Source organism: Lepidochelys kempii, chromosome 16 (genome assembly GCF_965140265.1).
Source record: "Lepidochelys kempii isolate rLepKem1 chromosome 16, rLepKem1.hap2, whole genome shotgun sequence".
Lineage (NCBI taxonomy): Eukaryota > Metazoa > Chordata > Testudines > Cheloniidae > Lepidochelys > Lepidochelys kempii.
Window position 1 is genome coordinate 6,824,075 of NC_133271.1, and position 27,210 is coordinate 6,851,284.

Here is a 27,210-nt window from a genome sequence, read left to right on the forward strand (position 1 = left end):
TGGGTGTGAGTGGGGCGATGGGAAGTGAGACAGACTCTCTCTGCTTGCTCCCCCTTTGCAGCAGCATCTCCAAGGAGTGTCCTCGTCCCTTTGTATGGGGGGAGCTCTGTAAACAGCCTTCTCAGCATGGCCTGGGGCAGGGGCTGTGGGGACAGGGTGCCAGCAGGGAGAGGAGAATGGTTCCAATGCAGATGGTCTCTAAAGATTTCATTTCAAAAAGACTTGCCCGCCTCGTGCTGTAGTTGTTTTGTTGTCACTGTTTGTTGTTTGTGTAGCCCCAGTCATGCACCAGGAGCCCACAGTGCTGGAGGCTGAGTAACACAGGGAAAGAGCTGTGCTCTGCCCCAGGCAGCTCACTGTTTGTAAGACAGGTGGGGACAATAGTGGGATGGGGCCCCCCGGCCCCTGACCATTACCAAGGCAGAGATGGGTGTCTGAGTCTGCAGCAGGGCCCATGGCCCATTGCCCTAGCTCAGTGCAGGTCTCCAGCACACCCTCCCATCCCAGTGCCATTGGATACCACAACCTGATTCCTGCTCCCACTGCTTAGTGTATTGGGAGTGAGACTTTGATGCCCATGCTGGGTTAACCAGCCTCACTGCCCCAGGCTGTGGGCAGGGCTCTTGAAGGACTGAGATTTTGGCTGCTTATCCGAATGGTGCCTGTGTCCATCCTGGGGTCCCCTGAGCCCAGCAGGAATGGTCTGACCCCTGGTGGCTCCCCAGCTTCGTGGCCAGCCCTGCTCTGCATGTCACAGCCTCACACGAGGGGGTGTCCCACATCGGCCCACCCTGAGCAACTGCAATAACATGTTTTTCGAAAGCTCTGTGTAAACAGCCAATTAGAACGCGGCTGGCAATACTCCTGTCGGGCACTTTATCTGGTTGCAAATGTCCCCGTCATGCCATCTGCATCCTCCTTCCCCAGCACTGCGAGATTAAACCAGTGTTTCTCTTTGCAAACATTGGCAGGGAAGCAGCAGCTCCCTGAATGGAAACAATAGCAGGGCGGCTGGTTGCCTGAGCTCACAGGCCGTCTCTGTGCAGTGTGCTTGCCTGGGCTGCATTTAAGTGCAGAGGGGAGGTGGGATCAGCTGGCTGCTGTGCATTCTGCCTGCCCTCGACATCTGAGGGTCCCAGACTGAGTCGGGGGCTTCTGGGGTTCCAGATCCCTCGCAGGCACCTGCTGGGTGTGCGTCGGAAGCCCTGCCCCCTGAGGAAAGGAGAGCCGGGGTCCCTGATTAGGAAGGTTCTTACAGCGGAGGGCAGCGTGGAGGAACTGCATTGTGTTCATCTGAGCAGACGCTGCCGGTGCACCTGCTGCTGTTCCGCACTGGGATACCAGCTAGGGGGGCACTCAGCTTGACCCAGTCTGGCAATGCCCGTGGGCCTCAACACACAGGCAGGGAACTAGCTGAGGGGACAAGCTCTGTATGTGAGAGCCATAGATTGGCTGGTGGTTAACCCTTCATGTGTCTGCCCTCTGTCTGGTGTGCAAACAGGGGCTGATTTTCAGAGGGAGGTGTTGGTGCTCAGCAGACCTGCCTCTCCACGACACTGCAGCTGGCTCCAGGGTAGGGCAGCGCCCAGCAGCTGCACATCACACTTGTGCAGGGAGGGGGAATCGGGTCAAGAGACTGGGTCAAGCTTCTCTTTTTAGGGAAACAACTGTGGGTTCTTAAATGCCCACACAGAGCAACCAGGCTGTGAGGTCCCATTTTCTCAATGGAAAAGCTAAACATAAAAGAAATCCAACCAGCTAGGGTCTGGAGATGCAATTAGGGCAGCCCCACCACCTTTACTCTGCCCTGTCGTAATGCCACACAATGCCCAGCCGGTTATCATGAAGGCAGTGTTTGTGCTCCCAGATTAGCTGACACCTGATTTTATAGGCAGAAGAGACTGTGTGGTTCTTTCCCCTCTCCCTGGCTGCGTGGGACAGTCTCCCATCAGTGGAGCTGCGAGTAACATTCCCATTCTGCTGTTTCCAAGTGGGGATACTTGTCTGTGAATTGGGCATTGTTGTAGGCCAGATGCAATCAAATGAATGGGACTATAATTAGGGTTGGAAGGATTCAATATTATCGGTAAATGTTGGTTAAGGTCAATTTCACTGCACGCATGCAAACCGATGAAAAAATATTTCCATCAATAATAACTGACATTTACAGACTGGCCAAGGGAGAAAAATGCTGCTTGAGAACTTACTAGAGTTTAATTTAAGAATATTTATTTGGTATATTTTGACATGTGTCAATTTGTTCTTTGACAGCTATAAAGCTTTAACTTCTTGAGTCTCAGCACCTACTGTCTTTAAATAATTATTGTCTGGCCCCCATTTTCTGGCACCCCCATAATTTCCTGCAGCTGTGAAAATGTAAACAGATTAAAATAATAAAAAGCTTAAAAATAAACATTGATATTGTCTGTCTAAATATACGAAAAAAATTGAATTCTGCCAAGTCTAGCGATCATCTAATTAGCCAGGGGCTGTAACATGGGATTAGGTGAGTTCTGAATCATTCTCAGTAAAGTGGAGATGAAATGTACTTGGAATCTCTTTAAGCCTTGCTCCAGGGGAATTGCTGAAGCTCTGTATAGACTGTGGAACATGCATTAGTTACAGTAGCTGTGCAGTCACATGACTCCCCCTAGCTACACTTACCTCTATTAGGCTCTATTGATTTCTTTGAAATCATTCACTTCTGCTGCTGCAGACCCCAGAGGACAGAGCAGTCTCGCTCCATGCTGTGATTTTGGGACATCAGTGAATGCTGGCACTCATCTTATTTCAGAAAGCTCCAAAGATTGTGTATCAACCTGTTATAATGAAGATCAGATTGATCTACCTGATTGGAATTTGGGCCTGCACGCCACAGGATGGCAGAGGCTGGGAGTGCCGGGCAAGGAAAGGGGCATTGTCTCACTATCACTCTAACTGATGTTCAGAACAGCATTTGTAGACTTCGGTGGTAGTGTGGTGGGTGGGGGTGGCATCATCAGGACAGGATGCCTTTGGGCAGGATGGGAGGAAGCAGGCAAAGGAATCCTGGCATTCCCCTTTCCAAAGAGGTCTGGTCTGGTTTATGGAGTGTGTTGAAATGCCCCCTCCAGCTCCCAGCTCATGGACAATTTGGCCTTATTAAAAATACACAGAAAGGGAGAGATTTTCCAAAGCACTGAAGGAACTTAGGCGTCCAGTGACTGTCACTGGGAACTGTGCACCCAACTCTCTTAGGCATGTTGGAAATCCCCCCTCCAGCCCCCTCCCAAAAAGAGAATTTGAACTGACAATGTCAACAAACATTACTCTCAATGCCCTGCCCTGCCCAGCCAGCCAACAGGAAGCCCTCCAGGTTCACAGCCCCAGAGTGAACTCCTGCAGCTTTTACTGCCCCTGTGATAGCTGAATCCTCAAATGATGTTTTTAAAGATAACTTGCAAATGGGGCTGTGATGCTGGTAGATCAGGGGCTAGCTCATGCCAGGGCCCCCGTCTCATCCGAACACAGACAAATACCTAGCTGGAGCCAGTCTGGCTTGCCTGTGTGTTAGGATTCTTAAAGCAGGTATTAGAAGGATAAGGATGTGTTTAGGGTTTAGACTTTATTGAATGCTTGTGAGTGGCTGCCGGCATTAATCTCACTTATAGCATTCGTACCCCATATACTAAGGTAATATCTGAGCATTTATGTTGTGAGCTTTTGTGACTGTGTAAATCACCAGACAGGAGGAAGACATTAACTAGTGTGAAATGTTGGTTTCTAACAGAAAGTCCTGCCCAACAGGCAAGGTCCATTGACGCCAGATGGACTATTGTGGGATATTAAAGAGGGTAACATACCTCTGCCATGTACATTGGTCAAACTGGACAGTCTCTATGTAAAAGAATAAATGGACACAAATCAGATGTCAAGAATTATAACATTCATAAACCAGTCGGAGAACACTTCAATCTCTCTGGTCACTCGATTTCAGACCTAAAGGTCGCAATATTAGAACAAAAAGCCTTCAAAAACTGACTCCAACGAGAGACTGCTGAATTGGAATTAATTTGCAAACTGGATACAATTAACTTAGGCTTGAATAGAGACTGGGAGTGGATGTGTCATTACACAAAGTAAAACTATTTCCCCATGTTTATTTCCCCCACCCCCCACTGCTCCTTGGATGTTCCTGTTAACTGCTGGAAATGGCCCACCTTGATTATCACTACAAAAGGTTTTCTCCCCCCACCACCGCTCTCCTGCTGGTAATAGCTCATCTTAAGTGATCACTCTCCTTACAGTGTGTATGATAACACCCATTTTTTCATGTTCTGTGTGTATATATATCTCCTCACTGTATTTTCCACTGAATGCATCTGATGAAGTGAGCTGTAGCTCACAAAAGCTTATGCTCAAATAAATTGGTTAGTCTCTAAGGTGCCACTAGTACTCCTTTTCTTTTTGCGAATACAGACTAACACGGCTGCTACTCTGAAACTTTGTTGTTCTGTAATTCCCCCCTTGAAGATGAGTCATGCAAGTGGACTCCTCCCATCAGCTGAGTTTGCAGCTCAGAGCACATGGGAGGAGGGGAATAAAAGCTGCTAACAAGAAGGAGCTGATTATCTCTATGCTGCTTGGACTCTGGGGAGATGGTTTGTAGGCACAAGCAAGAGGTCTGCAGTGCTTAGCCTGGATTAGCCCTAAATGTCGTATTGAGCATGCTTGTTATAGAAGTTTCTCTTGTCTTTTGAAACTTAACATTTAACCTTCTAAATAACTCTCTTGTTTCCTTTTCCTATTGATAAATCTGTGTATAGTTTATTATAGGATTGGCTACAAGTGTTATCATTGGTGTGAGAGCTGCACTTGATAAGTGGTTGATGAAATCTAAGTATAAAACTTTCACGGTTTGTGCCCTGGTTCTTAACAGTCCGCCGGGATGCTGATACTCACGCTCTTGAGTCACTGTAGGCAGCTTGACAGGGGCTATTGGTTTTGTGCCATTATTTTATTTTGATGATGGATTAGAAGGCCCAAGGAGGCCAATGTTTTCAATACCTCACTTGTTTTTACATCAGATCTTCCCTGTGTTTTCTGGTGGTCCCCTTGGGGGAGGAGAGAACTAGAATGGGGGCTTTCCTTAGTTGAAATAGAGGAGTGTTGCTCTTTAACTCAGGGAGCTTTTCTTCCAACAGTTGTAGTGCATATGAATTAAATGAGTTTTAAAAAACAAACAAAAATTAGAGCATTTGAAATACTCCTGGGGGAATTCTGCACTAAAAAATTAAAAATTCTTTGCACAATATTTAAAAATTCTGTATATTTCATTTGTCAAAATAGCACAATATAATCACACTGGTTTCAATTATTTTGGTAATTTATTTAAACTCTAATACAATGGATGGAGAATGGGAGTGGGAAGCATTGGAGGAAATCCCCAAACCTCCTCTTTCTAAGAGTAATGTAGCTAGGTTTTACTCTTTATTTCTAGTTATTTGTCAACAAATATATGCAGCTGTATGCTCATTGTTACATCATAGGCAACTGAAGAGCAAGTGAAGGCTGGAGAATCAAAGTCACAATTTATATTGGTTACTGACTATCTCCAGAAAGGTCAGTAGCAAACAGTTCATGGAGCATATTGTGATAGGAAAACATTTTAGTCCAAAAATTTAGATCAGTTCTAATCACTGAAGCACCATAAGCGTTTATAAGCCATACTGTCCTTTACAAGCACTCTGGCAATGTAAAGGAGCCTTAAAACTTTTACACCTGTTTTATACTCCTTGGGGGAATTCACTAAGAACAATGGGAACAATTCACTAAGCAGGCTACATTCTGCTCTGCCTGAGGGGACAGAGCCTGCCGCACACCTACCTCCTCAGAAATACCTCGAAGCCCTGCCCCTCCACACTGAGCATGCTGCAATAGTGAGCAAGAGGGACAGAATGTCTGTCTCTCTCACATGCATGACTGTCAAGCCCCCACCTTCGGTGGTAATTTACTTCTCTACCAGCTGCTCCAGTCGCCCGAACTGAGCGCCCATGCTGCTGGGGAAGGGTGCGTGACTGCTCTTATGGCTTCCCTTTGCTTCCCCCTCAGAAGTCATTTTTCTGTGGGGAAGCAACGAAATCTGTGGGGAACTTGAATTCTGCATGTGTGCAGTGGTACAGAATTCCCCCAGGAGTATTTAAACAATCTGACTAAAAAGCATTTTTCCTCCCAGCTGCGTACTCTCTGTGATGTCACAAACCTGCAAGTTCCCAAGTTGCCCACAGAGCCTTCCAGGAAAACAGAATAGCTAAGACCCCACCTTTCTGATAGAAAAACCCATTAGGCAAAAAACACATTGAAGCATAAAAAAGCCTGATAAGGAAGTTAAAAGGCCCATGACCAGCATTTTATTACTTGCAGGTCACTCTTAAAATCTTGGTTTGCAAAATTAACCAGTGTGAAATCATCCAGCTGCAGGTCCTGCTGGGCCATATGTGAAGGGAGATCTGCCAGGAACCAGGCAGACCCCAAGTAGCTGCTTAGCATGTAACTTTTGGGGCAAGAGGGTGGCAGTTCAGAGGCTTGGCAATGTTTCCCATTGCGGGTGTGCATGAGGATTTCATCAGCTCCTGGGGTGGGAGCTGACCAAGGGAACAGGCCAAGGGACAGCAGAGCAGTTTGTTCCCACTCACTTATTACAAAGTATGTGTGATGGGCTCACAGCAGATGGGAGAGGCTGAAATATGTGCTGGGATGGGGTGCAAGCTCACTGGCACCTGGGGGTGCACCAGGCAGATGCCCATGAAGCCCCTTTGCTTGGGATGAGTTCCATCATTTCTTTTCCTCAGCACACGTTGTTCCTGGTGGCTCTTCCCCGTGTGACCCAGGGACTGCTTGGTGGCCACTGGAGGAGGAACAGGGGTGTGTAAGGGTTACAGCAGTCCCCTGGGTCTGGTCTCTACATCATAGCTTGTCAAGGGCATCATGTGCGGTCTCTGTTGTCACACTGGTCACCATAGCCAGTGTGAGCGGAACATATGGGGAATACGTAAGGAGTTATGTATCTGTGCTTTTGAGGGCTGTGAGTTGGAGGTGGTCACCAGAAGGTGATAAACAAGTTTATTTCAGGTAGGAAACACTTAACTACCTGTCTGGCTATATGTTAAATTGAGTATTTAATTTAATTTAATGTATACTTCACCATGGACACCTATTTACAGTCTGAGCAAAATGCTAATGAAGAGATTGCAGAGCCTCACCTCCAGGGGAGGTTCTCTCCAGGAAAACATAAGCAGCAGGGGGTGCAAGTGAAGACAATAAGAGTAGGAAGTCGGAACTATGTCTGGAGTGTAGAGGTACACCTTGACCCAGGGGACAAGCTGCCAGCTGGTTGTCTGATGAATGGAGGTTCACAGCCGGTCTGGTTGTTTAATGCTGGGTGAGGTGCTCTGGGGAAGCTAACCTTTCTGAGACAGGAGAATGGCTTGTTAGTTAAGTTCAGGCTCTAGAAAGCCCTTGTGATTTTAATTTATATGTAACCATTTGTTTCCATTAATTCTACTTGCTACTTCTCTGTCCTGTGTTCAGTGACCATGTGCGTGTTTTCACTGAAATGTACCTACGTACTGTGAGTTGAGCGGGGCGGGACCCTGAGGTGTACCAGGGAAGCTGGGGGCACTGTCCCTTTGGGACCAGTGGATCTGTGAATCCTGTGTCTCAGGCGGAGCAGGGGCCGGGCACTCCAGGGCCATACTTGGAGGGTAGAGTGTGTCTACCCAGGGACAGCAGAGCTGTCTGTGGCCTGCATTGTGCAGGAGGTCAGACTAGATGATCATAATGGTCCCTTCTGGCCTAAATATCTATGAATCTATGAATCTATGGCTGGTGTAGTCGGGGAGCTGACCCCAGGCAGGTATAGACAAGGCTGCTCCATGCTAAGAATGCATGGCAGCAAGGTGCCTCACAATTCTGGGTACCCCCAGGAAGCATCACGCCCCATGTCTCATGCAGAATTTGCCTGATCACAGATACAGTGCGCTGTCCACATGAAACTGATGCCCCTGCCCCTAAGCCAAGCTGCTGCAAAAGGGAGGAGCTGTTTCTGTGCCACCTGGCACCCCTCTGTGCAGGTCTGGTGGTTCCAGCTTCTCCCTAGATTAGCCCTAGCCCTGCACAGCCTAGGCTTGGCTGCTTTCGTTGTACAGGCTCTGGAGTCTCACGCTGTTTGCACACAGCAAAGAACAATTTCCATCCTCTGAATTAGCTCAATAGCCGCATTTCCATTGTGGTGTCACGTGATGCAATATTGCTGACATTCTGTCCATCTCTCACCACACCGCTCTCACTTATTGGGAACAAAAATCCCATTGCTCCACATTACAGCCAGCCTTTCAAGCTTCTTGACAGTGTGCCACTTCTGAACTGATTTTACCCTTTGTTTTGCTATCTCCTGGCTCCTCAGTGCCTGAAGTGATGGGCACTTACTCAGAGTGAGCTCTCCACTTGCACTTACATTCATCCGAGATGGGGTTTGGGAAGCTTGTACTTTTGCAAACAAAGCCAGGGCCTGTGACACACTGCTAATGACCTCGCTCTCTGCCTGTGTTTCCTTTACGTCAGAAGTCGGAGTGCTTATTAAGTTTGGAGGCTTACTCCCAGGAGCAGAAGAAGAGGATCTGCTGGTGTCTGGCTGAGAACATCACTAAGCAGCAGCATCCGGCAGCAGCTCCTGCTGAGAACAAGGTAAGGAGCCAGCGGGCTGGCTGGCTGGGCAGACAGGGCATCCTCTCTCTGGCACCACAGGGCTGGGGCCTTCCCTGTCATAGGGGCTTTGCTCAGCCCACACTCCTGCCAGGACCCACGCTCTCAAAAACCAACTTCAGCCAGAGGACCTGCCAGCTCACATCAAGGGGCTGCTGTGTCCTGCTCCCTGGGTATCTATTTGGACAGTGAAGGCTGCACAGCTCCAGCACATGGACTTTTAACTGCTTCCCCGGAGATAATGCATGGCTGCAGGGCAGGGATGATCACAGAGGGGAAGCAGAGCCTTGCAATGCACACAAGGTTCAGGCTGTGAACTCTGGGCCCTAATGGAAAGGCTGGAGCCATGGGGTCCTGCATAGCTGCACTGCTGGGGCTGTGCCTCCTTTCCCCAGCAAGGTAGCCTCAGGCTGGCCCCAGCAGCCTGGTGTCGTGGCACAGAGAGGCCCTGTTTATCCTACACATTGAGGTGGCAACACCAGCTCTCCTGCATTAAAGAGCTGCAGTTGGCTTGTGAGCCGAGAAGACTGGAGTGCTCTGTGCAGAGAACGGGCAGAGTGTGAGAAGCCTCCCAAACCGGGGCTCCTAACATGTCCAGTCCCTGCCCTGGTGAGAGACCCCTGGTCTCCTTGGGCACTGCTGAACCTGCCAGCAAGGGGCCTGCTAGTGCCAGGGGCTTTCCATGCTGGGGCCCTGGCTTCCCTCAGGAGCTGGGCTCACTCCGCTGTCTCAGTGGGAGCAGAGAGGAGTATAAACTCCTGGCGTTGTCTGGTATTTCTACCGTCCGGGGCTCGCAGCCATTCTCTCAGCCCTGCTGAGGACTGGAGCAGCTGGCCATCATGGCAGTACTCGTACAGAGGGGCTCAAAGCCCTCGAGGTGCCGTGGTGGTGGGAATACCTGGGTCCTGTCTACACAAGCACGTCCCCATGACTCTGATGGTGGAGCTGCACCGCTCCTAGAGCAGCACTGGGAGAAAGTTTAAAACTTCGCCCAGACCCCGCCTGGCCTGCCCATGTTCGGCCTTGCTTGAAGCACAGGTCGGAGGCTCTCATTTTTGCTGCATTTGTAGACGCAAGGCGGGTGCTGAGGAACAGAAGGTCTCAGCCTCCTGCCTGACTCATGTGCAGCGTCCCAAACTGGGTCAGCACAAACTGACTGCAGGAGACAGAGCTTGTAGACACCTTCTCCCTCAGATTTCAAAGGAGCTGGAAGAGCTTTGTGAGGCAACAACAAACAAGTTGGAGACCCCCGATTAGTAACTAAACCCCCAGGAAATGCAAATAACCTGGGGTCAAATAATGCTCTCCCCCTCCTCCTCCATTGGGTGACAAGGCTCCGTATCCATCCGTCCATCCCGTGGGGACTTAGCTAACTCCTACTCGGAACAAGACATGTCCTATGTTGGTGATATTGCAGTGTAGGCTATTGCCAGGACAATGTATGAACCTGAGCAGTCCAGCTGAAGTCTCAGCAAGGAGGAGCGATGCAGCTCCACTTCCTGATGTGCTGATGGGTTTGTGGCTGATTCGGGAGGCTTGGCCTGTTTTCAGTCCTTTTCCTCCTTCCATCTTCAAACGCCGTGTCCATGGCTGGGGCAGGTGAACTATGGGGCATCCCCTGATCCTGTACTTTCCCTTCCACCACTGCAGAGCTCAGCACAATGATAGGGTTTGCCTGTGTAAGCAGTGTTCTTAGGGAAGACTTTAGATCAGGAGTGGGCAAACTTTTTGGCCTGAGTGCCATATTGGGGTTGCGAAACTGTATGGAGGGCCTGGTAGGGAAGGCTGTGCCCCCCCAAACAGCCTGGACCCCACCCCCTATCCATCCCCTCTCACTTACTGCCCTGCTCAGAACCCCCGACCCATCCAACCCCCCCTGCTCCCTGTCCCCTGACTGCCCCAACCCCTATCCACACCCCCGTCCCTAACCGTCCCCCGGGACCCCAATCCCATCCAACCCCCCTGCTCCCTGTCCCCTGACTGCCCTCCCCCAAAGCTCCACCCCATCCAACCGCCCCCTGCTTCCTGTCCCCTGACTGCTCCCCAGGACCCTCTGCCCCTTATCCAACCCCTTCCCGCCCCCTTGCCATGCCATTCAGAGTGGCAGGAGCTCACAGCCATGCTGCCGCCCTGCCCAGCAGGAGTGGTGGGCCAGAGCACCGGCGGCGCAGTGCGCTGAGGCTGCAGGGGAGGGGGGACAGCAGGGGAAGGGCCGGGGGCTAGCCTCCCTGGCTGGGAGCTCAGGGGCCAGGCAGGATGGTCCCGTGGGCTGGATGTGGCCCGTGTGCCGTAGTTTGCCCACGTCTGCTTTAGATCCTAGCTGTGCATCGTCTGGTGTTTGCATCCTTTCCAGGTGTCATTCCTTAGACCAGGGGAAGAGTGAGGCTGAGTCTGTGCGGGAAGGGTCTGCCAGGGCTGGAGTGGGTGCCGTTCCTGGGAGTGGGGTAGAGGAAATGGTCGGAGAGACTAAATGCCAACAGGAAGCTTGCCAGGAGCTCTTACACTGAAGTACCAGGGGTTGCGTGATCTCCCCTCTGAGTCCTGATGACACAGGCAGTTTGTTCTGGCACTGAGGGCTTTGGCTGTGCAGGGTGATATACACAGCGAGGGGCTGTGCCAAAACTCACCTGACAGCATGCACACAAGATGAATTGGCTCACTGATTTTAGCCAAGGTGTAAGGATTTGCTGTGGTTTATGTGCCAAGTCAGCAGGGATCCTGTCAACAGTTCTAGACCCAGTGTTCAAATCATTTCCATCGAAAAGCTCTGCCCAGTCTGGCTTGGCTCTAAGATTCATCAGGGGATTCCTCTAGGGTCAGCATTTGCAGTGAATCCAGATGCTGTTTTTTGGTGGTGTCCTTCATGCCCTGAGATTGAACCGATCTCATAAGGGAGGCTCTTCATTGAGTCCAATCACAGAGGAAGCTGCAAGGCCTGGAGTCTCTGTCCCGCACCAGGCAGGGCTGGCGCTGGGGAGCTGGTGCTCAGATTATGGACTGGCCACCTCTCATCATCTCCCATGGTTTTGGAATGGGTGGACTGAATGCCAAGTGAATTCCTTGTCAAGCCCATTGGAATATGCATATGCAGTCCCGGGGTCAGTGGGGACTGTCACTGCCGCAAGGCTGTGCATTGTTCCCACTGGCTCAGAGGCAGCAGGCGAGGAGGAGGCTGGGACATGATGAGAATGCTGCAGCTGAAGACACCATTGGTGCTATTTTATTAAATGACTCTCTTGCCCTTCCCTTGTCCCTTCCAGCTCAGGATCTGAGAGCACTTTGCAGGTGCGACTCCCCCTTCCAGGCTGCTGGGCCTTGTCCCAGCTGCACAGACAGGGAACTGAGGCACAGAAATGGCAAGCAGCTTGCCCAGTGGCACCCAGGGAATTGGGTCAGAGCCAGAACTAGAGCCCAAGGGCTGCCTTCTCTGCTGGGAGGACACCCTGGGCATGGCAACGGGAGGTGGTGCCAATGAGCTCTGATTCTGGGACTGGTTCTAGGGCAGCACCAGCCCTAGCACAAATTAGAGGAGGCTGGGGCTTGTCTAGTCTCCACTGACTGGCTCTAGCCCATGGGGCCAGAGTGCTAGCCCAGACTAACTGAAATGCCACCCCTCTCCTGCCCTGACACACGTATGCGGCAGTGGTGGCTAGAGGGAGTGAGTAACCAGCTGGGGAGATCCAGCAGCTTTCTGGCTCCTCTGTGCTGCTGGAACAAAGATGAGATTCTAACCCATATCTGCCAGACCCCCACCTTACCCCTGCCAATCTTCATTCCTTGCAGACCCCGGTCGTCAGCGGGCGGGATCGAACCGGGGACTTCTGGAGCTTAGTGCATTAGCTAAAAGCCAGCTGGCTGTTACCTAAGGCTATGTCTACACTACGAAATTAGGTTGAATTTATAGAAGTCGATTTTTTAGAAATTGATTTTTTACAGTCGATTGTGTGTGTCCCCACTTAAGACCATTAAGTCGGCGGAGTGCGTCCACAGTACCAAGGCTAGCATCGACTTCCAGAGCTTTGCACTATGGGTAGTTATCCCACAGTTCCCGCAGTCTCCGCCACCCATTGGAATTCTGGGTTGAGATCCCTATGCCTGACGAGGCAAAAAACATTGTTGCGGGTGGTTCTGGGTACATGTCGTCAGGCCCTCCCTCCCTCCCTCCCTCCGTGAAAGCAATGGCAGACAATCGTTTTCACCCCTTTTTTCCTGGGTTACCTGTGCAGATGCCATACCACGCAAGCATGGAGCCCGCTCAGCTCACTGTCACCATATGTCTCCTGGGTGCTGGCAGATGCGGGACTGCATTGCTACACAGCGGCGGCTCATTGCCTTGTGGCAGCAGATGGTGCATTACGACTGGTAGCTGTCCTCGTCGTCTCCTGGGTGCTCTTGGCCGGCCTCGGTGAGGTCAGTCAGGGCACCTGCGCGGACATGGCTGCTCCTGGCAGTTTTTGGTGAGGTTTGTCAGGGGCGCCTGGACATAAATGGGAATTACTCAGGTCATTCTCTTCTTTAAGTTTTGTCTAATGGAGATTCAGTCCTAGCTGGAATATTGGCAGAGGGATAGCTCAGTGGTTTGGGCATTGGCCTGCTAAATCCATGGTTGTGAGCTCAGTCCTTGAGGGGGCCATTCTGCCTCAGGCTGCTCTCCCAGCCAGCAGCACTGCAAGCACCCAGGAGATAATAATAGCTAGCAGTTGTACTGCACCGTCTGCTGCCTGCCTATCCCTTGCTTCCCCCCTCCTTGAAAACAGCGGCCGACAATCATTTCATGCATTTTTTCATGCGGGCGCCATATTGCTGTCAGCATCATCATCCACCCACCGCTTCCGCTGCCACTCTGCTCTCCTGCAGACACCATACCACGGCAAGCATGGAGCCCGCTCAGATCACCGTGGCAGTTATGACCGTTCTAAACACCATGCTCATTATCCAGCAGTATATGCAGAACCAGGACCAGAACCTGCAAAGGCAGGTGAGTAGGCGACGGCAGTGTGGTGAGGAGAGTGATGAGGACATGGACACAGACTTCTCTCAAAGTATGGGCCCTGGCAATTTGGACATCATGGTGGTAAAGGGGCAGGTTCATGCTGAGGAAACAAGCACAGACTGGTGGGACCACATAGTGTTGCAGGTCTGGGATGATTCCCAATGACTGCGAAACTTTCACATGCGTAAGGGCACTTTCATGGAACTTTGTGACTTGCTTTCCCCTGCCCTGAAGCACCAGAATACTAAGATGAGAGTAGCCCTCACAGTTCACAAGCGAGTGGCGATAGCCCTGTGGAAGCTTGCAACGCCATACAGCTACCGGTCAATCGGGAATCAATTTGGATTGGGCAAATCTACTGTGGGGGCTGCTGTGATCCAAGTAGCCAACGCAATCACTGAGCTGCTGTTATCAAGGGTAGTGACCCTGGGAAATGTGCAGGTCATAGTGGATGGCTTTGCTGCAATGGGATTCCCTAACTGTGGTGAGGCGATAGACGGAACCCATATCCCTATCTTGGCACCGGAGCACCAAAGCAGCAAGTACATAAACCGCAAGGGGTACTTTTCAGTGGTGCTGCAAGCACTGGTGGATCACAAGGGACGTTTCACCAACATCAACGTGGGATGGCCGGGAAAGGTACACGACGCTCGCGTCTTCAGGAACTCTGGTCTGTTTCAACAGCTGCAGCAAGGGACTTTCTTCCCAGACCAGAAAATAACCATTGGAGATGTTGAAATGCCTATAGTTATCCTTGGGGACCCAGCCTACCCCTCCCCCCTGCGTTCTTGGGCGTCTGGGTGAGGAGGCTATGGAACCTGGGGAGGAGGGCAGTTGGTTACACAGGGGCTGTAGCGGGGGTCTGTGCTCCAGCTGCCTTCCCTGCACCTCAGCCATACCCCGAAGCATATCAGTTTGATCCTCCAGTAGCCTCAGCACTGACTCCTGCCTTCTGTCAGCAAGCTGACGCCACCTATCATCTTCAACCCACCACAAATTATCTTCAACACACCACCTGTCCTCGTGTTCATATTGTGCTTTCCTAGACTCTAACATTGTGTGCCTCCACGCATTCTGCTGGGCTCTTTCAGTGCAGGAGGACTCCATGAGCTCAGAGAGCATTTCATCGCGAGTGCATTTTTTTTGCCTTCTAATCTTTGCTAGCCTCTGGGATGGAGATGATAGGGGGAGCGTTGAAACATTTTCAGCTGCGGGAGGGGGAAAAAGGGGGAGTAGTATTTAAAATACACATTTTAGAGAACAATGGGTAGACTTTTTCAGGGTGAACCTTGCTGTTAACATTACATAGCACATGTGCATTCGGTATAAGGTCGCATTTTGCCTCTTATATTGAGGGTCTGCCGGTTTGGTGTGAGAGATCACACGTGCAGGGCCAGCGGGCAACAGAATTCAGCTTGCAGGCAGCCATGGTACGCCACAGTCTTTTGGCTTCTTCAACCTTCATAACATGTGGGAATGATTCCAAACAGCAGCGCCCTCCTTTCCCATACGAAGCACCCGTTGGGTTGGCCATTTAAAAGGGGGGGCTGCGGTTTTTGAGTTCACGTGCAGCACAAACCCAAAGAAACCCCCCCCACACACAATTCTTTCGGATGATCACTTCACCCCTCCCAGCACTACATGGCTAACAGTGGGGAAGATTTCTGTTCAGCCACAGGCACACAGCTCAGCAGGAATGGCCACCTCTGAATGTCCCCTTAATAAAATTACCCTGTTTCAACCAGGTGACCGTGAATGATATCGCTCTCCTGAAAGATAAAGAATGGATGTTGCTTGAATGCCAGCAAACACGCAGACCATACTCTGCCATGTTTTGTTATGCAGTGACTCCAGACTACATGCTACTGGCCTGGCGTGGTAAAGTGTCCTACCATGGAGGAGGGAATAAGGCTGTGCCCTCCCCAGAAACCTTTTGCATAGGCTTTGGGAGTACATCCAGGAGAGCTTTATGGAGATGTCCCTGGAGGATTTCTGCTCCATCCCCAGACACGTTAACACACTTTTCCAGTAGCTGTACTGGCCGCAAATTATTCATTAAACACGTTTGCTTTTAAACCATGTATTATATTACAAAGGTACACTCACCAGAGGTCCCTTCTCCACCCGGTGGGTCCAGGAGCCCGCCTTGGGTGGGTTCAGGGGGTACTGGCTCCAGTTCCAGGGTGAGAAACAGTTCCTGGCTCTCGGGGAAAACAGTTTCTACGCTTGCTTGCTGTGCGCTATCTTCAACTTCCTCCTCCTCCTCATCTTCCAGTACCTCCCGTTCGGTCCATGCTGGAGCTCTTTTGCGATTCTGGGACTGCATGGTCACCTCTGGTGATGAGATCTGCGCTCACCTGCAGCTTGCCACGCTGGCCAAACAGGAAATGAAATTCAAAACTTTGCGGCCTTTTTTCTGTCTACCTGGCCAGTGCATATGAGTTGAGAGTGCTGTTCAGAGCGGTCACAATGGAGCACTTTGTGATAGGTCCCAGAGGCCAATACTGTTGAATTGTGACCACACTACCTCAAATTCAACCCAGCGATGTCAATTTAAGTGCTAATCCCCTCATCGGGGAGGAGTACAGAAATCAATTTTAAGAGCCCTTTAAGTCGAAGTAAATGGCTTCGTCGTGTGGACATGTGCAGAATTAAATCGATCTAACACTGCTAAATTCAACCTAAACTCATAGTGTAGACCAGGGCTAAGGCTGTAGAGCAGACTTATTAATTGCTCCCTAAGTGGTCTTGATGCCACTAGATGGGACACAACACCACACCCACAAGGTTTGTGGGTTACATACTTCTCCTAGCTGAGGAGGCGCATCCCAAGCTTCAGAGTCTTCCCAGTTGAAATCATGGATGAGCCCCAACTTGTAACACCCAACAGACCCTGTTCATCGGCTGGCGGGATCGAACCGGGGACCTCTGGAGCTCAGTGCATGAGCCTCTACCACATGAGCTAAAAGCCAACTGCCTGTTAGCTAAGGCTGTGGAGCGTCTCATTTAACTCACTCTAAGTGGTCTCGGTGCCACTACATCGGACAGAACGCCACACCCAGGAGGTGTGTGGGTTACACAGGCACTCCCATTAGGCATTAGCACGGAGTCCTGGTGCTCCTGGCCCTTTGATCCCACTCCCTCCTTTTTGGCTGGGGTGCATCGAATTTTCTGGCTGAATATCATCTGCTTCCAGATGTGTGTGGACTCTGGTATTTCACTGCATGCTAATAAGTGCAGTGGAAATCTGCACTTCATGTGCTGTGCTGGTAGAAAGCCTGTCAGTAGGGTACAGCTGGGATTGGCTCCCTCTGTGCCGAGCACCAGGGGGTTCCCAATCCAGCCCCAGTCCCTCCCATAGGGAAGGTTTGGAGGGAGCAGCAGGGGTTCATGAGGCAGAGCCCTCAGCCTTCCATCATGCTGCCAGGACACTCCTGCTGTTTGTTCTACTTGCAGCAGTGGTTTGGGGATGGGAAGTGGGGTTGTTTGCAGTCAGCTGAGGCCCAGCTGGGCAGCTGCACACACACCCGAGCTGCCCGTGTGAGGCTGGCACACTTGGTGTGAGTCATGCTGCCCCTCCTGCTTTTGGCAGCCTCCTGCAGTTGCCTATGTGGACCAGGGATGAGAGTTTGGGCGGTTGGAAAGCTTGGCTCTTTACTTACTGGTCACATGGGGTGTAAGAAGCCACCTCAAGGTCACCTCTATTGGCAGGACAGAGTCTCCTGAGGGTAGTTCTGACCTTGGGCTGTAGGACTACAGATGACAGCAACCTTTTCCCATGCGGCTTGGGGGTTAAGCTATGGCCTGTGCATATCAGCTCAGAGAATCCAGGGCCCACACTCCCTCCTGCACTGAGATACAAACTGCTAGGCCTGGGACAGGTTGAATAGTTGTGGAGGGTCATTGTTTCAGGAGAAGGTGCTGAGTGACACACTCCCTGGGTGACAAGAGGGAGCTTTTTAATGGTGGTTTGAACATGCTGTAGCAGTGGTCACACCAGTGCCAAAGATAGAGATAAAATCACCTCCCTACTCTTACTCAAGATTCCCCTCTTCATGCATCCAAGGATCGCATTAGCTCTTTTTGCCCAGAGCATTGCACTGGGAGTTCATGTTTAGTGGATTATCCACCATGACCCCCAACTCCTTCTCAGAGTCACTTCTTCCCAGGATAGAGTAAGTACAGCCTATAGTGTCCCAGGTTAGTGTAAGTAAGTTTCCCATCCTGTCAGAATGGCCTAACGTTTGTTCCTCGATGTATGACTTAAAGTTTGGCCATACTGTAAAGCATGTTGCTTACTGTGACCGGGTCGAGCTAGATGGCTATGGGAGAGTAATAGAAGGCAGATATATTAGCCCCAGGCTAAGTAGGTCCCTTTTTCCTGGGTAAGGTAACAGGGAAGGTTCCAGAACAATCAGGAACCTTCTGGAGACAATTAAGACAGGCTGATTAGAACACCTGCAGCCAATCAAGAAGCTGCTAGAATCAATTAAGGCAGGCTAATCAGGGCACCTGTGTTTTAAAAAGGAGCTCACTTCAGTTTGTGGTGTGCAGTGAGGAGCTGGGGGCAAGAGGCACTAGGAGCTGAGAGTGAGAACGCGGACTGTTGGAGGACTGAGCAGTAGAAGCATTATCAGACACCAGGAGGAAGGTCCTATGGTGAGGATAAAGAAGGTGTTGGGAGGAGGCCATGGGGAAGTAGCCCAGGGAGTTGTAGCTGTCACACAGCTGTTCCAGGAGGCACTCTAGACAGCTGCATCCCACAGGGCCCTGGGCTGGAACCCGGAGTAGAGGGCGGGCCCGGGTTCCCCCCAAATCCTCCCAACTCCTGGTCAGACACAGGAGGAGTCGACCTGGACTGTGAATTCAGAAAAACGGCCAAGCTGAGGGCTGCCGTGAAGTTCCAAGACGAGCAAATCTGCCAATAAGCTCAAGACCCACCAAGGTAGAGCAGGAACTTTGTCACATTACTTGCTCTCAGCTCACCAAGTGATCCAGATCGCTCTGTAGTGACCTGTCCTCTTCTTTATTTACCACTCCCCCAGTCTTTGTGTCCCCTGTAAACTTTATCAGTGATTTTATTATTTTCTTCCAGGTCATTGATAAAAATGTTAATAGCATAGGGGCAACCAATCCCTGTAGCACCTCACTAGAAACACACCGCTTGAAGATGATTCCCTGTTTACATTTACATTTTGAGACCTATCAATTAGCCAGATTTTAATCCATTTAATGTGTGCCATGTTGATTTTGTATCATTCCAGTTTCTTAATCAAAATGTTGTGCGGTACCAAGTCAAATGCCTTACAGCAGTATAAGTATATTGCATCAACACTATTACCTTTATCAACCCAACCAGTAATCTGATAAAAAAAAATGTCAGGTTAGTGTGACGGGATCTGATTTCCATAAACCCATGTGATTGGCATTAATTATATTACCTTCCTTTAATTCTTTATTAATTAAGTCCCATATCAGCAGCTCCATTATTTTGTCTGGGATCAATGTCAGGCTGACAGGCCTATAACTACCCAGTTTATCCTGTTTAAACAGTGGCACAACATTAGCTTTCTTCCAGTCTTCTAGAATTTCCCCAGTGTTTCAACAGTTATTGAAAACCAACATGCACAGTCCAGCAAGCTCCTCAGCCAGCTCTTTTAAAACTGCTGAATGCAAGTTATTCAGACTTGCTGATTTAAAAATGTCTAAATTTAGTAGCGACAAGGTGGGTGAGATAATATCTTTTACTGGATCAACTTATGTTGGTGAGAGAAACAAGCTTTCGAGCTCACACACAAAGCTTTTCTCTCTCTCCAACAGAAGTTCATCCAATATTACCTCACCCATCTTGTCTATCTAGTATCCTGGGACCAACACAGCTACAGCAACACTGTATATAACTTTAATAGCTGCTGTTTAACATCCTCCTCAGTTACTGCTGGAATGGAAAGTGTTTATACTTATGTTGTCATACGATATGGCTACATCACGTGGTCCGTCCCCCCCAAATGCAGAACAGAAATAGTTATTGAACACTTCTGCCTCATCTGCATTTTTATTGACAGTTCTACCATTTCCATCTAGTAATGGACCAATACTGGTATTAGGATTCTTTCTGATCCTAATATGCTTAAATAATTCCTTATTATTCTTCTTAACTCTGCTGGCCATAGAGTTAGTCTTCTGTCCGTTTGCTTTCCTTATCAGTTTTCTACAGTTCTAGCATCTGATTTATATTCATTACTATCAATTTCCCCTTTTTCCATTTGTTATCTATTTTTTATTGTTATTATTTATAGTTGCCTTCACTTCCCCTCTAAGCCAGGTTGTTGATTTTAACCAATATGGCCTTCTTTCTCAGTTGTGGCTTTTTGGGCATCTAGTAAAGTGTTCTTAAGTGAGTCCCAATTATCATTCACATTTTTCTGTTTAAATTCACCCTCCCAGCTGATTTGTCTCTTAATTGTTTTCAGCTTTGTGAAAAACTGACCCTTGAAAACACCAGGTATATGTATTGTACTTGCTGCTTTCAAAGGGTCATTGAAGGGGGAAAGACCATAACAGAACACGTGGAGGAAATGGCGGAAGTGCTAAATGACTTTTTTGTTTCAGTTTTCACCAAAAAGAGATTGGACATCTAACAGTGAACGCCAGTGAAAATGAGGTAGGATCTGAGGCTAAAATAGGGAAAGAACAAGTTAAAAAATAGATGTTAGATGTCTTCAAATCAGCAAGGCCTGATAAATACCTCCTAGAATACTCAAGGAGCTGACTGAGGAGATGTATGAGCCATTAGCGATTATCTTCAGAAACTCATGGACAACAGGAGAGATTCCAGAGGACTAGAAGAGGGCAAATATAATGCTAATCTATGAAAAGGTAAATAAGGACAACCTGGGGAATTACAGACCAGTCAGCTAAATTTCATTGCCTGGAAAGATAAGGGAGGAATTTATCAAGCAATCAATTTGCAAACACCTAGAAAGTAATAAGCATGGATTTGTCAAGAACAAATTATGTCAAAGCCACCTAACTACTTTCTTTGACAGGGTAACAATAACAAGCCTTGTGGATAGGGGGGAAGCAGTAGATGTGGCATATATTGACTTTAGTAAGGCTTTTGGTACTGTCTCACATGACCTTCTCATAAACAAACTAGGGAAATACAACCTAGATGGAACTACTATAAGGTGGGTGCAAAACTGGTTGGAAATCTGTGCCCAGAGAGTAGTTATCAGTGGTTCACAGTAAAGCTGGAAGGGCATAAAGAGTGGGGTCCCGCAAGGATCGGTCCTGGGTCTGGTTCTGTTCAGTATCTTCATCAATGGTTTAGATAATGGCATAGAGAGTACACTTATAAAGATACCAAGCTGGGAGGGGTTGCAAGTACTTTGGAGGATAGTATTAAAATTCAAAATAATCTGGACAAACTGGAAAAATGGTCTGAAGACAATTGGATGAAATTCAGTAAGGACAAATGCAAAGTAGGAAGGAACAATGAAGTTAGGAAGGAACAATGAGTTCCACACAAAGAAAATGGGAAATGACTGCCTAGGAAGGAGTACTGCGGAAAGGGATCTGGGGGTCATAGTGGATCACAAGCTCAATATGAGTCAACAGTGTAACACTTGCAGAAAAAAGCAAACATCATTCTGGGATGTATTAGCAGGAGTGTTGTAAGCAAGACATGAGAAGTAATTCTTCCGCTGTACTCCGCGATGATTAGGCCTCAACTGGAATATTGTGTCCAGTTCTGGGCACCATATTTCAGGAAATATGTGGACAAATTGGAGAAAGCCCAGAGGAGTGCATCACAAATAATTAAAGGTCTAGAAAACATGCCCTATGTGCGAAAATTGAAAGAAGTGGGTTTATTTAGTCTGGAGAAGAAAAGACTGAGAGGGGACATGATAACAATTTTAAAGTACATAAAAGGTTGTTACAAGGAGGTGGGAGAAAAAATGTTCTCATTAACCTCTGAGGACAGGACAAGAAGCCATGGGCTTAAAGTGCAGCAAGGGAGGTTTAGGTTGGACATTAGGAAAAACTTCCTAACTGTCAGGATGGTTAAGCACTGGAAAAAATTGCCCAGGAGGTTGTAAAATCACTGTCATTGGAGGTTTTTAAAAACAGGATAAACAAACACCTGTCAAGAATGGTCTAGTTATTAAGTAATCCTGCCATGAGTGCAGGGGACTGGACTAGATGACCTCTCGAGGTCCCTTCCAGTCCTACACTTCTATGATTATTGGTGTGGACTGTATTGTGTTTGCAGATAGCAAATGCGATCAAATCAAGATAGGCAATTACTAATTTTTAGGTCTGTGATCAATTTCTCTTTATCCATCAAAACAAGGTCTAATATAGAATTCCCCTGTGTTGGATGCAACAGTTTTTGGGTTGATAACTAGATAGATTCTCAGGGCTGAAAGCCTGCTGGGGCCAAACTAACCCTTGCCTCCTTGGCTGTATTTTGTGGCATTCAGTAGAATCACTTATAGTGAAGAATATCCATGTATGTGGACATCCAGAGCAGCACAGTCTGGTGGGTAATGCTGGTGAGGAACAGATGCACCATGTTAGCTCAGAAAGCAATTCCCAAACTGCTATGGCTTTGAGGGCATCTGGTTTTGGAGTCACCAGCTCAGGTTTAGGGTTTGCGGGTTTAAAGCAAAGCCAGTTCTGAGTTACCAGAGTGTAAGAAAAACTCTCATTAACTAGAAACCCCTTCCTCCTTCAGATAGCTCAGATGGCTGGAGAGGCTTTCCACAATATGGCTATGGCAAGAGGTAGTAGTGGTTTGCATGCTAAGGGGGAGTTGATGTTTCAGCCCCAGACCTTCCTTAAGGAGACTGCATAGGTTCAAGCGTTCTCCTTTGCTGGGCAGCTGCAGATCTGGGGTACCTTTCTGTTACAAAGCAGTAGCCCTAAGGGAGGGTAGATGCACAGGCTCCCCTTTCCAATCCATGGGGTTCTCAATAAGCAGCCTTGGGTGAGGCGGTCTTTCCTGGTTGTAAAGCCCAGGGGCTGGAGCAAGGCACTCCGTATTAAGGAGTGAGTTTTATGAGATCCCAGGAGAGTACTGGAGAGAGAGACAGGCCAAAGATTGGGCCAACGCAGTGGCGCTTTAGCCCAGGTATCTGCCAGAAGGAGCTGTGCCTTTTGCTAGCACCGCGATTCAAGGAAATGGCACATCAAGCACATGCTGTAAACATGCTGCACCAAGAAGAACCTGACTCCATGGCACCAATCTCTGTGCCGACCAGGAACCTTCCTCATAAGGCCCCCACATCTCCTGCTGCCTAGCCAGGGGGCAGCAAAGGGGCTGAGAGCAACCCAATGAAAGGTCAGCCCCAGAGGGAACTCCTGAGAAGATGGATTTAGAATGAACATGCCTCCTCAGCACATGGTGCACCTCCTGCTCATTCTAGCCACACTATGGGGCATTGTCTCCACCCAGCTCTTTGTGGGCATGGCCCGAGGGAGTGGGCTGATCAGTAGCTCCCCCTTCAGCGTGTTAATGTGCTGGTAACCAAAAGCTGAAATGTGCTGGCACAGCTTGTGAGAGGCTGAGCTTGGGCCTAGCAAGGGAAGGGGTGTCTTGAGGCCAGACCAGCACTTAGGATCCTTGCTGTGTTTACGTGATGGAGGGTTTGCATGACCGCTGAGGAACCAAAGTGCAGTGGCCACTCCTATGGGGAGATGATGGCTGGACTGGCTGAAACGGGAACAGAATCGAAAGGGAGGGGAGTTTGTTTAGAAATAGGAACCATGTAGTTACTCTCTAGGTTTGTGTGAAATCAGCCAGCTTCCATTAGATTGATGCTGTCTGGCTAGAGATGAGGTGCAGCGGAAGGTCACCCCATCCTGGTCTGGATGGCTCAGCTTCAGGACTGACAGGTTCGCACCGTCTCCATGTCCATTCAGACTGTAGCTTCTCTGCTTTGACTGTGGTACAATGGCTGATTCATACAGAAAGCTCCTGAAAAAAACATTGTCAAGATTGCATGGTGTAGGCAGTGCCCGAAGTAGGTTGCTTCTGCCTGTTTGTGTCTGCTGCTTTGTCAAAGGGTTGACCGGCTCAGTGGGTGGATCACTAGTGCACAGGGCCTTTTAGTCTCTAGATTGAGGGTTCAGTTCCACCCTTGGATCAAAGTACTTTCTAGCTGTCCAGTGGTGGCCTGTGTGAATTGCTGGTTTCAGTCCAGTTCCTCGTGGTCAGGTGTCTATAGCACAACAGACACCAATTAATTGCCAGCTTCACAGGCTGCATCTGCTTTGTAGGGCTCTCGGTCTGATACTTTCCAACAGCACTGGATGGAAACAGGGGGGGAAATAAAGAGATGTCTGTGAAGCCAGAGGGCAGAGTATTTTCTCCCTCTGGACCGTGCTTCTTTTGACCCCCCTTTCAGTGTCAGTCGCTGTGATTAAAGCTGCAGCAGAGGGTGAATACTGATCCCTGCTGAGTGCCCCCAACGATGCGACTGTAGTGCATTCCCACTGTGATGTGCCCCAGAGGCTGCACCTTAAAACCACTGCGTTTCTATGAGCACTCATGGCTGACTTTTGGGCTGATTGCCTTGCTCACTCCAAGAGGCTTCAGACTGGGAGCAGAAGCCTGTGCCTTTACTTCTTATTGCTGCTAGCAGCAAGAAACTTCATCCAACTCTTTTTATTGACAGGTCATTAAAAATGGCCCTGATGTGACAATCTGACTCTTATCTGATGTTTCTTTGTCTGCGCCTCACTCTCAATTGCTGGTTGCTTCCCCTTCCAGCTCCACTGCCTCAGCCGGCCTTGGCGTGTGCTGAAAAACATTGGATCTAATTCAGCAAAATTAACAGTGTTTAGTGTGGACAATGGGTCCTGGGTCCCTGGAAGCTGGTAGCTGCTCTTGAGTCATTGCAGTGTGTGTGTGAAATTCATGGCCATGAAAACGCCTCATGGACTATGAAATCTGGTCTTCCCCATGAAATCTCCTCTTTTGTGTGCTTTTACCCTATGCTATGCAGATTTCACGGGGGAGATCAGCATTTCTCAAATTCGGGGTCCGGACCCAAAATGGAGTTGCAGGGGGGTCACAAGGTTATTTTAGGGGGGGTCACAGTATTGCCACCCCTACTTCTGCGCTACCTTCAGAGCTGGGCGGCCGGAGAGCGGCGGCTGTTGGCCAGGTGCTCAGCTTTGAAGGCAGCGCCCTGCCAGCAGCAGCACAGAAGTAAGGGCGGCAACACCATACCAGGCCATCCTTACTTCTGCACTGCCTTCAGAGCCGCTCCCCCTTCACCAGGCTCCCATCTCCGCTCCCCATCTCTTCTTTCACCTGGCCCCCACCTCTGCTCCTGATCCCCATTCACCTGGCCCCTGCCTCCACTCCCAATCCCCCTTCACCTGGCCCCCGCCTCTGCTCCCGATTCCCCTTCATTTGGCCCTCATCTCTGCTCACCCAGTCCGCATTCACCTGGCCCCCGCCTCTGCTCCCGATTCCCCTTCATTTGGCCCTCATCTCTGCTCACCCAGTCCCCCTTCACCTGGCCCCCGCCTCTGCTCCCGATTCCCCTTCATTTGGCCCCCATCTCTGCTCACCCAGTCCCCCTTCACTTGGCCCCCACCTCAGCTCCCAATCCCCCTTTCACTTGGCCCCCACCTCACCTCCCAATCCCCTTGGCACTGGGCTCTTGTCAGAAAGGTGGCTGGCCCTCAGAAGCTCAGAATTGGAATCCCACCAGGGCCGCCTGGGGTTACGAGTAACCTGTTCGTCTTCCAGTGATATCCAGTGGGCTTCCTGAGTACTCTGTTCTGAGTGCAGGCCAGGACCTGGGGGCCCTAGGGATAGCTGACTCATTCCAGTGATCCTGGGGCGCCTCCCTTTGCAGGAGGATCCCATTTACACCTAGTGCATGCCAGAGGAGCAAAGCTAGGCACACAGAGAGCACAGAGCCATGGAGAGAGAGCCCTCCACGGCTCAGCCCAGGGAGACCTGAGGTGCAACCTCCACTCTGGCCCCTTCTCTCCCCCACTAATGCACTGACCCCATTGCACTCTCCCCCTCTGCTCCGCCCCTCCTCGTCCACTCCCCACCCCAGGCTGGACCATAACCCATGTTACCCAATAGAGCACCATGCTGATTGTGGAGCTGGGGAGCTCAGGGGACTGTAAAGGGAATTACGGACCCTTTATCCTCTGGGGTAGGCTCCCCCAAAGCAGCCTTTATCCCCAATCCTCCCTGCAGAGGAACCAGTGATAAATAAATCCACACAGCCATGGCAGAGTGAGCCCTGCTCATGGTAAGATCTCCACTTGCTCACCCAGCCCTCCCCGCTCCCTGTGCCCTCTCCTGTGTTCGTCCATTGGCTGTCTACACTGGGCCAGGGACCTTGTCTCCATGTTGTCCTGGCTCCCCACCTGCTGTTGATGCAGCTGGGCACAGATCCTCTGAAGTGACCAATGGGCGCAGCCCCATGCTGGGGAAGGGTCCACATCCCACACCGGCACTGCCAGGCCCCACCCAGGGTGGGAGCTCAGGAGAAAGACCAAGAGCCGGGTAGGCCTTAAAGGAAACATCCAACAGCTCTGTTCCCACCCCAAAGATGGTCAGTGGTGAGGTCACTGAAGGGGTGCTGGTGGGAGGGGCTCAAGGGGCTGCCTGATCTCTGGATGAAAGGAGGACCAGGACTGTCAGTCATGCACCTGACACCAGAAGCCAGCAAAGGTAACTGCAGGAGTTTGGCTGGAATCAACCAACTCCAGCAAAATCTCAGGTGTGTGGAAGTTGTGACCCTCCCCTGCCACGTGGTGCCTCTGCTCAGTGACAGATTGCAGATGTGATGCAAGCTCCTGGGACAGTTCCTGTTGCACCTTCCCCCTTACCGAGCCTCAGAGAGAAAAGCTCAAAGTTCTGCAAGGGGAGCTGAGCTTTGGTGTGTGAATGACAGAGCCCTGGAACGGCTGGGCTGTGCACCCCGAGCCGCTTGGATGCACGGGCTGGGGCTGGAAGCAGCTGGCTCTCTCTGAATCCCAAGGTATGCTGTGCTGTATGTTGGGGGAGATAACTCATCCTACTTACTGTGCAGATCCTGGAACAGCCAGGGGCTGGAGAATTCTGTCTCCAGTTTCATTTGTGTGTTTTCTTAGGCTGCTTCTAAAGTCATCCCGAAACCTGTTCTTTCCCCTCCGGCAAATGACCATACTGTTTCCTTGGCACTGCCTGCCATGCTCGTGTCCAAGTCTGGAGCAGCACTGATCCCTCACACACTCCATACATGGGCTTGTTCTCTCCACAGGAAGAAATGGAAGCCTAGTGAAGACTGGAGCAGCCTCCGGCTCTCTCTGTTTCAGCCCCGAAGGAGGCATTTTTAAAACCTCAGGTTTGCTCCTATGAACCCTGGGAAGGGCTGGTAATAGTGAGCCAGAGAAAGCGGTGCCCGCCGCACGGTGGGGACTGAGCCGCTCTGGAGTTCTGAGCATCATTTGAA

General features: G+C 50.0%; 1 protein-coding gene across 16 annotated transcripts in view; it reads left to right on the plus strand.

The window, feature by feature from the left end:
- RGS3 (regulator of G protein signaling 3) overlaps positions 1-27,210 on the plus strand; it is a 247,229-nt gene that overhangs the window by 178,157 nt on the left and 41,862 nt on the right. For all 16 annotated transcript variants that reach the window (XR_012155305.1, XM_073314841.1, XM_073314834.1 and 13 more), the window contains one exon: positions 8,602-8,724. Coding sequence is in view for 15 of the 16 variants with exons in the window: in XM_073314841.1 (XP_073170942.1) it covers positions 8,602-8,724 (123 nt within the window). In the remaining variant the exon portion in view is untranslated. The remainder of the gene's footprint in view (positions 1-8,601; positions 8,725-27,210) is intronic.